Source organism: Manis pentadactyla, chromosome 4, assembly GCF_030020395.1.
Source record: "Manis pentadactyla isolate mManPen7 chromosome 4, mManPen7.hap1, whole genome shotgun sequence".
Classification (NCBI taxonomy): Eukaryota; Metazoa; Chordata; class Mammalia; order Pholidota; family Manidae; genus Manis; species Manis pentadactyla.
In genome coordinates, this window is record NC_080022.1 from 168,038,837 (window position 1) to 168,053,867 (window position 15,031).

Sequence of the window (15,031 nt, forward strand, 5' to 3'; positions counted from 1 at the left end):
ACCTGTAAAAACACACCGTAACATGGTAATCCTAAACATTGTGTAGGAGCTGCACAGCCACTGAATTTAAAACAGGGAACCTAAAAAGAGAACAACTATTGATTCCTCCTTTTCAGTGGAACTGCACAATGATTTTACATTCAACTTTAATGGAAATATGCAATAATTTTTTATATTAACTGAAAATAACAAAAATTCTAAATAACTAATTAACACTGTGTTATATATATGGGGATTATGAAAGAAGTATAAAACAAAGTCTCTACCTTCAAGGAACTCACAATTAGTTTAGGAGAGTAAGATATATATACACATGAAATTATTTTGATAATTCAGGTTAGAATATATATATATATATATATATATATATATATGCTAAAATGAATAAACATTATATCACACACTCTGAAAGCAGAAACAAGATAAATTTGGGAATGATCAAAAAAGCAACTGAGGAATGTCTTAAAGTAGGATTCATGACTGGAAAGGACTGGTGAAGTAAACAGCAAGGACAAAATTGTACAGAGGTAGGATTCAAAAGGTTTATATGGGAAGAAAGATGTGACAAGCTTAATTAGGCTCAAACTAGTAGCAAGTAAGGCTGCACTGTCAGTGAGAACCCTAAATAACAGCTATGGACTTTGGGCCTTATCTTGCTGAAACTGAGTAGCCACTGGAAGATTTTTAAGCAAAAATTAGCTTGATGAAAGTGAGGCTTTAGGGAGAATAATATTGATTTAGTGTATAGAATGTCTTGGGAAGTGAAGAAGTGGATGGCAGAAAGCTGCTGCCATAATACAGACCTGAACTCAATGAAAATACACTGACATGAAAAAAGTCAGTGCATCAGAAGCAGTTTGCATACTAGTGAGTATAGAACTGACCCATCAGCTTTAGATGTGCTTTGGGGTTGTGTAGTAAAACTCAAAGTCTTACATAGAGATTATGCCCAAACACATTGATAAACATCTCCAAGTCATAAATTATCATAAAAGTATGTCATTTTTAATATTAAAAATATTTTCCTGTGTTTGTATACATTTAAACAGAAAGATTAACATTCAGAAATAATTTTTTTTCTTTTTTTAAGGTACTATTGATATACACTAAACCTTACGAAGGTTTCACATGAAAAACAATGTGGTTTCTACATTCACCAATATTATTGAGTTCTCCCCATAACCCATTGCAGTCACTGTCCATCAGTATAATAAGATTCCTCCTTTTTTTTGTTATTAAAGTATCATTGATACACAATCTTACGATGGTTTCAAATACACAACACAGCGGTTCAACATTCACCCATATTATCAAATCCTCACCCCCTCCATTGCAGTCACTGTCTATCAACATAGTAAGATTTCATAGAGTCATTAATTGTATACTCTGTGCTGTATTACCATCCCCGTGACCTAACTATATTGTGTTTGCATGTTGTGCCCCTCAATCCCCTTCTCCCTACCCTTTGGTAACCACCTGTCCCTTCTCGGTGTCTATGAGTCTATTGCTATTTTCTTACGTCTGTTTTGCTTTGTTTTTGTACTCTACAAATGAGTGAAATCATTTGGCATTTATCTTTTTCTGCCTGGCTTAACAAATAACTTCATTTTAATAAATATCTCAATCATTATTTTAATACATCCTCAGGATTCCCATGTGGGGTAAAAATACTTCTATACTCTGATAAATCTAATAAACTTGAATGATGAATTTAGTTATAAAAATTCTTTTATAATAAGTAAAAGATGATTGTACTACACTTTGTCATTTTATAATCTCTGAGTACTTGGTATAGTATTAGATTATCATCAATCAATTTTTTAGTACTAATTCATGAAATTCTACTTATTGAAGACATTTAAGATGAGTGTATGACATTAATAATAAAATATCTTTACTGGAAATCAAGATTGTGAAAGAATCCATTAAGTATGCTCTTACTTCTTCAAGTTTCCTGTGAATGTACTTGAGTCTTTCCTTTGTGGGTAGCAACAACGTACATCTTTTAAATAGTAGACCTGAGAAAGTAGAGATACATGAAAAATGACAACAATAATGCAATTATTTTAAGAAAACCCATAAAGCACAGCATAACATTTCCTGAAAGTTAAGTATGATATAGCGGACTTTGAGCTGATATATTTTCAAAGAGAATGTGGGAAGGAAGGGTGCAAAATGTTTATAATATATGGTGTGTACCAAGTGACTCTGATACCTGGTAAGAGGCACTAGCAAAAATCTTACAAAAAATTGTTGAACTGATACTATAGGACAGATAAAGTATTTAGATTTAAAAAGATACAATAACAAGACACAAAAATACACTATGGAAACATTATGTTGTCTGTATTCCATAGAAAACAGATTCCAGTATCTCTTGATATTAACCTTGTATCCACAAAGGAAAATGTTTTAAGAACTATTAATGTAAAACAATAGAAAGAATGGGAAAAGAGATTTTTTTATTCCTTTCTCCAAATAAAAAAATGTAAAATTACAAGTACTTTAAATTTCAGGGGTTAAAAGTCATTTTTGCTCACAGAAAGTATCCAGATATTTTGGATGAAATATCCATTTCTTCTTTCAAAGATATCCTTTTATGGAGCTTGCATGTTAAGAATGTATAGAATTTTGTGTCCGGATATTAAAAAAAAAACTTGAATTTCCCAGTGAGATATGTAATTTGAACTACTGTGACAGAAAGTATATGATTTGTTTCCTCTAACTTTAAGTGTTCTGTTTTCCTAAAATGGCAATGCATTTTTAACATTTTAGGGCTCAAACTAAAAATAAGATACATGACAGGAAAACATATACCTGAATATCATGACATTCTTTAGTTTTTATCTTCTCTACATCTACTTTTTAACATAGTAACTGCTTATATAATTCTGTAGAACCTATGGGAACCTAATTTATTTTTAGAAGTTGCTATTTTTGGGTAGCACATGACCAGAATTGAGTTTTAAACATAAACCCTCCTTATTTTTATACATAAAAAGACATTTTCAGTGTATGGTTTTTAGTCTGAGTTCTTTTCATGTTTTGGCATCCAGTCCCATGGCATATCATAGCTGGGGAACTGTAGGTTATACTTGTATGTTGGTTGCCTTTCCTAACGTAAAACTCGTATTTTAAGGGTTGCAATTTATCATAAAAAACACTACTGGCTGATTTAATTTATTTTCCAACACAGGTGCTCTGCTCTACCCTTTAGAAACCAACTTTTAAAATTTCTTTCCACTAAAATAGTCAGATGTAATGTTCTTTTCACACTGGCCATCTGCTCCATTTTGTATGAAGAAGCAAATTAAAATTTATAATCTTCAGTGCAAGATTCTGAAAATGCTATTTTAATGTCTGGAAACAAGAACAGATCATATAGGAATGGCAACACAAGAAAATGCTAAGTACCTCAAACATTCACCCAAAGAATCAGTCATAAGCCTGGTGCCTGAATCAAAATCAAATGGAAGGTTGAAATCACTACATGAAAAAGACCATTTAAAAAAGCTAGCTATTAAGAGCAATACATATTTGTATTTTTTTACTTAATTATCTAATAATTGTCAATGTTTTTTTGTTTAAGTAACTGAGCGTTGGTCAGGCAGAAAAAAATTCTTTCAGATCAAAGAATAAGCTCTTTTAATCAAGTACTACTTTCTCTGCAACTAATGATGTCTGAAAAGAACATACTTACAATGACAAGTAGCAAAAAGTTAATTGCTGTTTATTAATGATACTTCAATAAAACAAACAAAAAGTAATTGCTATATTGTGTTACAGGCTTTACTTAACCTAATCATAAATATTGAAACCAGTAACACTGTAATCATATTACATACCTTTCATTTAACCTTATTAAATAAATTTGTTAAATACACTTTGATGTATTTACACATCTATATAGTCTTAGTTTATTATCTTAATCTAGGCATTCTTGGGCTACTATAAAGTAATATTTACTTAACTTACTGTTGTACCTTTATTTAAATCTCAACATCACTTTGATGTTTGGTTTTATTGCCTTGCTTTGGTTAATTATCAGGTGGTTTCATAATTAAATTGGTGTCATTAATCAAGTCAAAATTATAATTTTACTTCAGCAGTCTTAGGGAGAATGAAATCAAGTTGTAGGGCGAAAGATGTAAATGATAACAAATCAAGGGAAGAAAGATTATACAGAATTACCCTTGCTAAGGTTAATTATATCATAGCATAGTGATTTATTAGTAAATATAGTAAATGTGTAGAGTGCTTTAAAAAAAGCATTGTTGCAGATAAAAGAGTAAGGGATCTTCTACAATAATATGTTCAAATTTCTTTTCTATTTTAAGGACTAGATTATAACTGAAAAGAAAAAGAGAGATCAAACTCATTTGATCTACAGGACATAAAGTATAGAAAACACATTAATTTCCTAAACTGGTAAGTCACCTAGACAATAAGCATAGGTGAAATTGTATCCACATGAAATCATGAGGATTGACACTTTAAGGTGCATTCTCTCATCTTTAAAACATAAGGGACTGTTATGGGAAAGTCCTCACCCTGAAAAGTAAAAGCATCATAGAAACAGGTACATTTTAGGAAATTCCTCATTTTCCCTGGGCCTTACAGAATTGTATAATAAAATCCCCTTAAGTCAGTGTAGCTTTTTACTTGTTATATAAATTACCTAGAGATCTGTAGTGTTCCAGTAGGTCCCAGTCTTGTCTCCTGGGAGGCAGCTCATGGTTATGAAAGTACTGTAGTAAGAGTCTTTTGCTTCCTGATGAGGTTGAGATATAATTTATAATGTGCTGGCTGATTGTTTTGGAAACCATGCTTAGTATGCTGATATCCTTCACTACCAAAAGAACACATATACACATACATATGAATGGCTTAATTACAAAAATATCACTATTAGCACAATTTATTAACATACAATAGCTCATTAATAATAACACTAAATAATACAAATAATAAAAAAGGGGAAAATCTTAAAATTGTTTTAAATCTAGTGCTTGATGCATTAGAAACATTTTTGGATTATGTCATAATTAGAGGAATGCTTTAAAGAGTTTGAGTATTGTACTTTCTCATTGTAACCCTTACCTAATATTGATGAAACTTTAGAATATAAACTTAATGTGAATATCATAACCATTTTAGCAGGGTCCAAACTAGTTCTTGGGAAAAAATTTAAATATTTGCATGTCTGTGTAGCCTATTTAGAGTCCCCAAACCTCACCTGACAAATATCTTAAGATTACTTGGAATATTTCCAATGGCAAGGCTTTAAAATGTCCAAGCGTTGATAAAGGCTGAAAATTTGAGTCAAGGGTGCTGGAAAAATAGCTGGATCGACGGTTACTACGTCTGTATTTCTGGTTGGGAATCAAAGTGAAACTGTTATTTAGTCCAGATGCCATTCTTCTCATGAATTTATCCTGGTTAGAAAACAAAACACAAGAGTCAGAGAAGAAAGAGAATTACAGTGATGAAGAGATGTTGTTTTTTAAATGAAGAGGCTGATATTTTGATGAGCAATAGCTCTCTCTATATATTTATACAAATTTTAATAACATGTCCAATTTATGGAGTTCTTACTAGTAGAGTCTAGAGTTTATTTATTCATCTTGGCATGATATGAAATACTTAAAAATCCCTCTTAACCAAAAATTTTAAAGAGTTCTAATAGAAAATGAGGCTTGTATTTGAATGAGATATATTCTAAGAAAACAAATAGTAGCCAAATTTTAAAAAGTAAAAGATTTAACACAGAAAACTATATAAAAAATTCAATTCATTCAACATCTGTCAGTATGTTGCCTTTACAATCTACATTCTAAAAAAATTCAAAGTATTAATGTAGCTTCAAAAGTGTGTAGTAATGTTTCTATTTCTTGAAAACTGAGTACTGACATGTTCTTTTGTTAGAAACAAAAGCAGAGATAAAAAATAGAGAATTTAAGTTTAGAGCTTTTAAAATCTACTAGCTCTATCAGAGTAAGAAGGTTGCATTACTATCACCAATATGTGCTGTATAATACACAAAATTAAAGTCTTGTAAAATTAATACTAGAATAAATAATTTTTCTTTCAATTCCACTTTTGATTAATAATAGTTACTGAAAAGTCCTAGGAAAGGCCTACACAACTTGATTTCAAAATGAACATTTCCTAAATTTATTAAAATCACTGTTAATTTACTTACAGTAAACATTAATTTAAAAAATATTATTCATCACACACAGTGACTTTGTGTCAGTATTGCTGCAATTTAGAAAACACTGTCTTTTGTATACATACATGTACATGTATATATGTATAACTACAACTACAATCTAAGGCCCCCTGCTTCTGAAGTAACAACTACGACATTTCATCAGGTTACACATATATCTGACTAAAATGAATTTTCTCTTTTTGTCAAAAAATTGCTAAAGTCACGTGGTTATTTATATAAAAGGCTACCCATCAATTTAAAATCAGCTATACACTTGAAAACATGGCCAAGAAATTTAGTGCTTAGTGAAAAGCATACTGTGAACCTTCTTTAAAACTGTTTCATAGCACTGTTTCAGCATTCAGTGAGCATTTAAATTAGCATTTTAAAATAACCATTAAAATTACACAACATGCACATTGTCAACGTTTACAAAATACAGCAAAATAACTTTATAAAGTCATTCCAGAATTTTACATGTATCTTTTTAAAAATGGGGATCACTATTCAAACTGTTTTGCAGTCTTTTTCAACTGTATTGTAATTAAAATTCTAACTTCTTTCCATGCCAATATACTTATGAAAGTATATATATTTTAAAGGTTACATGTAATTCCACCAAAAGGTTATATAAATCTTATTTTATAAAATGTGTGAAGTTGTTTTTAACTTTTTCACAGTAGGTATTTGAAAACATTTTCATTATAATATAAATCTGGTCTAGGATGTGTCCTGTTTCTGAGGAACGTGTGAAGCGGGATTTAGGTGGGGCCTGTGAGCTCTTCAGAAACTCGTGGTACCTGGGGGACGACGAATTTAGTGTCAGCCTCCGAGAGGATTAAAACACAGTGGCCTAAATTCTTTTAGAACTTGAGTCTCTTCTTTCCTTATTCTCCTCTCTCAGTCCTGAACGTTTTGGGGGAGATAGCAAGTTTTTCTGAAAATTCTAAATTATCCCAAATTATTTCTAGTTTCCTCTCATCCCTCTCGAGGAGAATCACAGACCGAAATAGTAGTAACACAGCAATGCTTCTAGGCCCCCGTTTCAGCCCACTCACTTTTGACTACGTGTGAAAGGCTTTGAGGGCTTTCAGACAAAACCGTCCAACAGCAATTTGTTCTGTTTTAACTTAAGAAAAACCCTTTGAAGAGACCCACCCCATCTGCTCAGGTATTAGCCCAAAACAGCTCCAAAGAGGTAAACTAGTGAGGTCATAGAGGAGAAACTGGTCAATATAAGAATCCAACCACATTATGATGCATTTCCCCTTCGGTCCAAGAAAAGATGAAACTATCTTAAAGTACTAGGGGGAAAAAATCTCTTTTTACCACAGATTTTGGCAGCTTTCCGGCTAAAGAATCACAGGACAATGGGATTTAGTCGTTTTGTCCCACCATCCTCAAATTTCTTAATATTTAAAAAAGAAAGTAGCTCCTCAAAGATTTCCCGCCGGGAAGAGATCGGCTCCTGACGGCTCCGAAGCTGTGCTCCTGCCTCCCAGGCGCCCCAGGGCCCTCAGGCACATTTTAGAATCTTCCCAGGAGCCCCAGCGGGCAGGAGGCCCCGCCCCCTCATGAATAGTGAGACTTCCTTCTCCCATAGTGCCCTCCCCCTTATGAATATTTTAGAACCCTTCCAGGAGCCCCTGTGCGAAGGAGACTCCGCCCCCTCATGAATAGTAAAAAACCCGAACCTCCCCATAGTGCCCACCCATATCATGAATAATTAACGAAGTCGGGGACTTGGCGCCAGGGCGCAGGCCAAAGCCAGTCACCCTTTGCTCCAAGCCGAAAGCCGGAATGGGTAGAGCCGTTAGAATCTGAGGGAGGGGCGGGTGCAAAAGGAAGCGACTCAACCTGGCGCACCGCGAATCTGCAAACCACTTCCTTTCCCTTCATCCTAGGTTTGAGCCGAATTTTTATTTACCCCACCCTCATCCCAATAGGGTAAATTACAAGAGTTTTCATCAAAACTTTAGTTGGAAAAAATTTCCAAACATTCCTTTTTAAACCTGAGTGCCTGGAATCAGAGGAGGATGATTGCCGCCAGCCTCTTAAGATGGCGTTGAAGACAAATCTGTGTAGCTTGGTCCTTCTCCCTTGAAGATTAAGTTCTCATTCATTTGTCCTGTAGTTCATGAATTCAGTAGCTATTTATCGAAGCCTGTTCTGGGCTAGTTACTGCTGTAGGCCCTAAGGACACAATAGAGAACAAGACATAGAAGTTTCCTGCCTTAATGGAGCTTGTTAGTCTAATGGGAAATACAGAATAAACAGACAAAATTAACTGCAGATGGAGAGAAGTGTTATGGAGGAAATAAGGCAACAGAAATTAAGGTATTGGGAGTGGGGTGGGATGTGTGCCCACTTTTAGGTGGATAGGTCAGGAAGGTCCTTTTGGAGAGGTTACATTTGAGAACTAATGGAGAAGGATCCAATCAGGAAAAGAGCTGGGGGCAAAGGAACAGTGGGAAAGGTTTTGCTGTGTTGTAGTAATTTGCAAGGCTGGCTCCCTGAGCAGGGAGGAAGCTGGATTATGGAGACCATGGAAAGGTAGGCATAGACCTATATAAAGACCCCAAAAGGGGGCCATTTTAGAACCCCTGTAGGGGGACCCTCTCCACATGGTATCCAACAAATTCCTATGTACCCACACCCCTCATTAAAATAAAACATAAATAACTACATAAACGTTGAGTTGAAATTTGGGATTAGTTGACATTGTAGCCACAAACATTTATTAATTTTGACTTTATAGGGTTTTTTTTACCCCTCTCACACATTTTTTATAGATCCATGACAAGGTCTCAGCCCTTAGGCAGTGGGCCAAGCATAGCTAATGGATACAAAGATCCCCAGTGGTGAGAAGTTTGGATTTTATTCAAAGGGTTGTGGAAAGGAAAGTCATCAGGGAGCTTTAAACAAGGAGTGATGGGATCTGATTTACACCATTTAAAGATTGTTCTGGCTTTTACGTGAAGAATGAATGAGGGAGGCAGAAGTAGAAGAGGTGAGAGTTGTTAGGATGTTATGGTAGCGCTAGAGTGGTGTCCTGGGGAGATAGGTTTGAGATATATTTTGAGGATAGAAGTAACTGGATTTGCTGATGGATTGGACATTGGTGGGAAGAGGGGTTGGTGGGGAGAGGGCAAGGAAGGAGATAACATGATTCCCAGGCTTCTGATTTCAGTTAGTGGGTGAACGTTAATCCTATTAACTGAAGTACACAAGTGGGAAGAGTGTTTCTAGAGGAAAATTAACAGCTTAGTTTTGCAGATGGCAAATTTGATGTGTCCAAGAGACATCCAAGTGTATACCAAGGAGGTGGTCAAATTTACAAATACGGAAGTTGGAGGAAAAAATCTGGGCTGAAGATAAAAAGTTAAGAGTTTTCTGCTTTAGAGGAACATCGACATTCAGAGACTGGGAAAAGGAGGATAAATTCTCAGAGATTGAAAAGGTATATCTAGTGGAGTACACTGGAGAAAACCAGGAGAGACTGGAATCACAGAGGCCTGAAACAGAGTGCTTTGAGAATGAGGAGTGGTCAGCTGTGCTGAGCGTGCTGTTCAGCAAAGTGTGTTATATGAGTACTGCTGGCATCCATTGGATTGGCAATCCAGTTAAGGTAGAAATACTGTGGGTCCACCTTGTCATTTCCCTTCTCAAGAATGTATAGTGACTATGCCTTGCTAGACACATCAAACTCAAATCCCTCTGCCCTTTCTTCAGTGTTCTCTATAATCTTTTTCTCCCCTATTTATTCAATCATTTGTTAGATTTGACCCATGTCTGCTTTCTGCCAAGCCTAGTGTTAACTGCAGGGTAAATACAGTTTCTGCCTTCTGGTGGCTCATGGTCATAAGGACACTACCTGGGCTAGCATGTATTCTGTCCCTTCTCAAGTAAACAAATCTGCTCCTGAGGAGGAAGGGGAAGACGAGGTAGGGGAGGTGTCTTCTCCTTAGCAGACTTATCCCCACTTCTTGATGTTGAAACTTCTATCAGAAGTGATTTCCCTCCTTTCTAAATCTTCCTCCAGGTCCCACTTTTAGATTCCTGCCCTGCATAAAGTTTGTTTCTTCAATGAGTATGCTTTCCCTCCTAAAGGGCACTATAAACTTCACGAGACGCCTTACATCTCTTTTGCATTCTTTGCATATAGAAGAACAACAGATAACAGAGATGGATCTACCGTGAGGCTACTGAAATTTGAGCTTCAGGGCCTCCTACTTGTACAGGCCCCTTCCAAGGTGCTGAACTTACCTTCTATTCATACACGACAGGTGAGAACTGAAGACATATTTGCTAATGGTCTCTAAATTAACTAACTTCAAATATTTGTTGATTTATTAAGCTTATTGTGTTCACAGGGATTTATATGAGGATTTTAGTTAATGATTATATCATTCTCTTGCCCAGAAGCCTTCCAAGGCCCCCCATTGCCTCTAATGAAATACAAGCTTCCCAACCTTCCCACAGCTTTTGAAGCCTGCTTCACTGTGGCTGAATTTTGTGTCTTCAGACTTAAGTCCCCAAACTCTCCTTATTTCCCCAAAACTTGGCCCCTTCCTATCACCCTGGTGGTGTTCATACTGATCTCTCTGCTCCAAAAACTCTCTTCCAACTCCACCTTTTGACATCCTAAGATAGCCTTTAGACCCTTGCTTCTAGAAAAGAGATGCCTGAACCAACAGCGTGACCTGAGAACTTGTCAAAAATGCAAAATCTCCAATCCTGCCCCAGATATACTGAATCAGAATCTTCATTTTAACAAAATCCACAGTCAAGTTGGAGTTATTACTGACTTAGGCTATTTCACAGGCGACCTCCTGTCAAGAGTCTTAAATCTTTTAATATCCCTATAATAAGAAATGGGTTTCCACTTTTGAACCTTCTTCATTCTGGTACTGCTCTATGGGTATTTCATTCTGCCTCGAATCATGGTTAATTACATGTAAGTCTTAGATAACCTATTAGATTGTGAGCTCTTTGAAGGCAGTAACAGTGGTTTCGATTTAGAGATGGGTTAGTTGACTTGGAATTTCACTTGATGCCCCTGCTACATCCCCATACACACACGTACAACCACCCAAACCTAGGTGGTGGTGGTGTTTTGTTGACACTCAGAATTTTGCAAGAATCCAAATATAAACTGACCCTCAAATTTGTCACCTGTGGTCAGGGAGATCTGTTGCAATTATTTTTACTTAATAAAATGAGCATCTAATTATTATTATGTCATGAAAGTCTTGAATATCATTCCCTTTTCCTTTGATTCCTGCTCCGTGGTAAAATGATATCTTCATCCCTGAATGCTGGAGTGGGAGGAGAACTGACCTAAATTATTAAAAACCAGCTGGTCACCTGTAACACTACATAAAAACTTTAGAGAAAAAAAATCCCACAAATTCCTAGATTAAAATATTATATGAGTTTTTCCTCTAAAATATTAATTTAAAATTCTTACAAAAAAAAATCAATGTTCACTGCAGAAACATGTAAAAATATACAGAACCCCTTCCCCACCATCACCCCTTTCAACCTAATCTCCCTACCTGGAGATAACCACTGATAGCACTTTTTGGCACAATGGGATCTTGCCTGGCCAATAAATATAGATCTATATCATTCTTTTTACTAGTTACATAGTATTTCACTATAAAGATATCATACAAATTTGTTTAATTGGTTCTGCATCATTACATTGTTTCAATTTTTTTTGCTATTTAAATGATGCTGCAAGGCGCACTTTGTATATTCATCTTAAGATAAACTTTTTAGAGTTAATTTCTGGTTTTAAGAGTATATCACTTAAAGTTAAGAGAGGCTGCAAATGATTGAAAACTCCCAACTACAGTAGCTTAAACAAGATAGAAGTTTGTTTTCTCACATAGACAAGGTCCAGAGATAAGCCATCAGGGCTGGTACGGCAGCTTCATGCTCATCTGGAACCCAAGCTCCTTCCATCTTGTTGCTCCTCATCCTCAACTTGTGGCTTCCACCTGATGGCCCAAGATGGCTGCTTGAGCTCAAGCCATCATGTTCACAATTTAGCCAGCAGTAAAGAAGAAAGAACGGACTTCCTGCTCACACTTCAAAGATCCTTCCCTTGACATGGATTTGGCTAGAACTTAGTGATGTGGTCATTCTTAACTGGGAAATATTTCCAAGGGCCCTGTGCCTAGCTAAAAATTAGGGGATTCTATTACTATAAGAAGGGAAGAGCAGATATCAAGGTACAAAAGCAGTCCCTGTACAAAAGGTAAGCACGTTTTCCATTTTTGGTACATTTTGCCTTCTGGTTTCCCATTCCTTAATAGGAATGGTTTTTAATGACTAAATTAATCTAACAACAGCTTAAACTAATTTCCTATTGGTTCTTGATAGAGGAGATTCACAATTGGGTTGTATCTTTTAAATAATTGAAAATAATTAAAGCTACTTCTAATGTCCCTTTTTTAGACAAAGCAATCTCTTTTCCAGTTTGATTTCCTTAAGAGTTTTCAAATCCTATTCCATCCTTCTGAGATATTTCTTGTGTTCTCTTGATGTTGCTTACTTTTGGTCCCTAACTTTATTATCTTTTCTTCTTACTAAGTCATAATGGCTTGAATTGAATTGAAATATAGTAATTTTCTTCCTATACTTTTATGCATTTATTTCTTTAAATACTAAGAATAAAGCTCAATGAATCATTTTTTAGCATTTCTTTTGTCCTCCTTTTCTACTGAAAAGATGGGCATGTTCTTTTTACTCTTTATTTTTAAAGACTACTCAACTGAATCACAAAAATTGGTAGTAAATGTAATAAGGCAGAGTCAAGTGATTTGCGTAAGGCAGTTGAAAAAAATAGACTAACAAAAAATAAAAATATGTATAAACTAAGAATATGTGGAACTAGAGGCTGTTATATAGAGTCCTTAAGATGTGACATAGTAAGAAGATTTCATCCAAAAATAAGCTTTGGCAGGAGAATGGCAATAAATTTTTTACTTTTTGGATAAGGACATCAAGGCCCAAGGAGTTCGTGTCTTTTCCAATGTTTTTGACACCAACATCCTGGCATGAAGCCAGTTTGAGTAATTACATTTGGGTCATGTCAAATTTTGCCAGGAAAAGTGCTATGTTAACAAGTTTAACAACTATGAAGTAATATCTACAATATTTTTAAGGAAAAATGTGTACATACATATATAAAATACTGGAAGGAATAACATTATTAACATGTCAGCAGTAGTTATTTTTGCACAGCAATATTAAAGGAAATTTAAGTAAGTTCTTTTTCCTTTTGCGTATTTCTGAGTTTTCCAAGCTCTCTGTATCGAACCTATATAAGTTGTATTATTAGAAAAATTAAAAATATATACTACTGTATATTACTGTACCACAAATGGAGATGGAAAAGTGTTGGAAAGTAGTTTGGGATAACTTTTAATGAGAATCATCATAAACCAAATGTATGGTAATAAATAAAGGTTTTCAAATATCGAAGCCCATTGATAGCTCTGTCTGAAAAATCATGAGGCGGAAGGAGAAAATAGCACAGCTGTAGGGGGCATTACCTCTTTTTCTCCAAATCTTTTCCTGATCTCCTTTCAAAAGCAGCCCTTCTACATAATTAGTTTTTAGAAAGATATAAGAATCTGATTTTATTACCTTCAGACTGCATCAAACTCCTGGCAGCTATACAACAAAACCCTGAGATAATGTGGATTCTGATATGAAGGGACTGGCTACTGGCTCCTACCATGTGAAGCTGACTCAGCCCCAACTGGCAATAAATTTAATCCCATATTTTATACTTTATGATTGAGTTATTTGGGCTGCACTTTTAGTATTATGATGGGAATTCTGGGAAGTGGTTTTAATTGTTTAAAAAATTAAGGCCAATAAGCCATACGCTGGGAGCAAATATTTGCAAAAGACATAACTGATAAAGGATCTTTGTCCAAAATACACAAAGAACTCATAAAAATGAACTATAAGAAAATGAACAACCCAATTAAACAATGAGCAAAAGGCCTGGACAAATACCTCAACAAAGAAGATAAACAGATGGTAAATGAGCATATGAAAAGATGTTCCACATCATATGTCATTAGGGAATTGCAAATTTAAGCAACAGTCCTAGTGCATACCTATTAGAATGGCCAAAATCCAAAACTGTGACAACACCAAACACTGGTGAGGAGGTGGAGCAATAGGACCTGTCATTTATTGCTGGTGGGATGCAAAATGGTACAGCCACTTTGGAAGACTTTTTGGTGATTTCTTACAAAACAACATATTCTTACCGTATGAGTCAGTGATCCTTCTCCTTCATATTTACCCAAAGGAGTTAAGAACTATTTCCACACAAAAACCTGCATGTGGATATTTATAGCAGATTCATAACTGCCAAAACGTGGAAGCAACCAAGATGTCCTTCAGTAGGTGAACAGATAAACAAACTGTGGTACATCCAGACAATGGTATATTATTCAGTGCTAAACAGAAATGAGCGATCAAGCCATGGAAACACATGGAAGAACCTTAAATGCAAATTACTAAATGAAAGAAACCAGTATGAAAAGGCAACATTGTATGATTCCAACTATATGATGTGTGGAAAAGTCAAAACTATGGAGACAGTAAAAAGATCCGTGATTACCTGTAGCTAGGGAGGATGGAGGCAGAGGGCAGAGGAATTTTAGGGCAGTGAAACTATTCCATACGATGCTATAATACTGGCAACGTGTCATTATACATTTGTCAAAACCCATAGAATGTACACCAAGAGTGAACCCTAATGTTTCACTATGGACTTTGGATGGC

General features: G+C 35.3%; 1 protein-coding gene across 1 annotated transcript in view; it reads right to left on the reverse strand.

The window, feature by feature from the left end:
- The window catches only part of FBXO47 (F-box protein 47), a 27,655-nt gene extending 19,869 nt beyond the window's left edge, over positions 1–7,786 (reverse strand). The window contains exons 1-5 of the mRNA XM_036930493.2: positions 7,544–7,786; positions 5,237–5,435; positions 4,679–4,849; positions 1,942–2,018; positions 3–80 (exon numbers count right to left, since the gene is read on the reverse strand). Of these exons, the coding sequence (XP_036786388.1) occupies positions 3–80; positions 1,942–2,018; positions 4,679–4,849; positions 5,237–5,426 (516 nt within the window). The 5' untranslated portion in view covers positions 5,427–5,435; positions 7,544–7,786. The remainder of the gene's footprint in view (positions 1–2; positions 81–1,941; positions 2,019–4,678; positions 4,850–5,236; positions 5,436–7,543) is intronic.
- Positions 7,787–15,031: the final 7,245 nt, after the last annotated feature.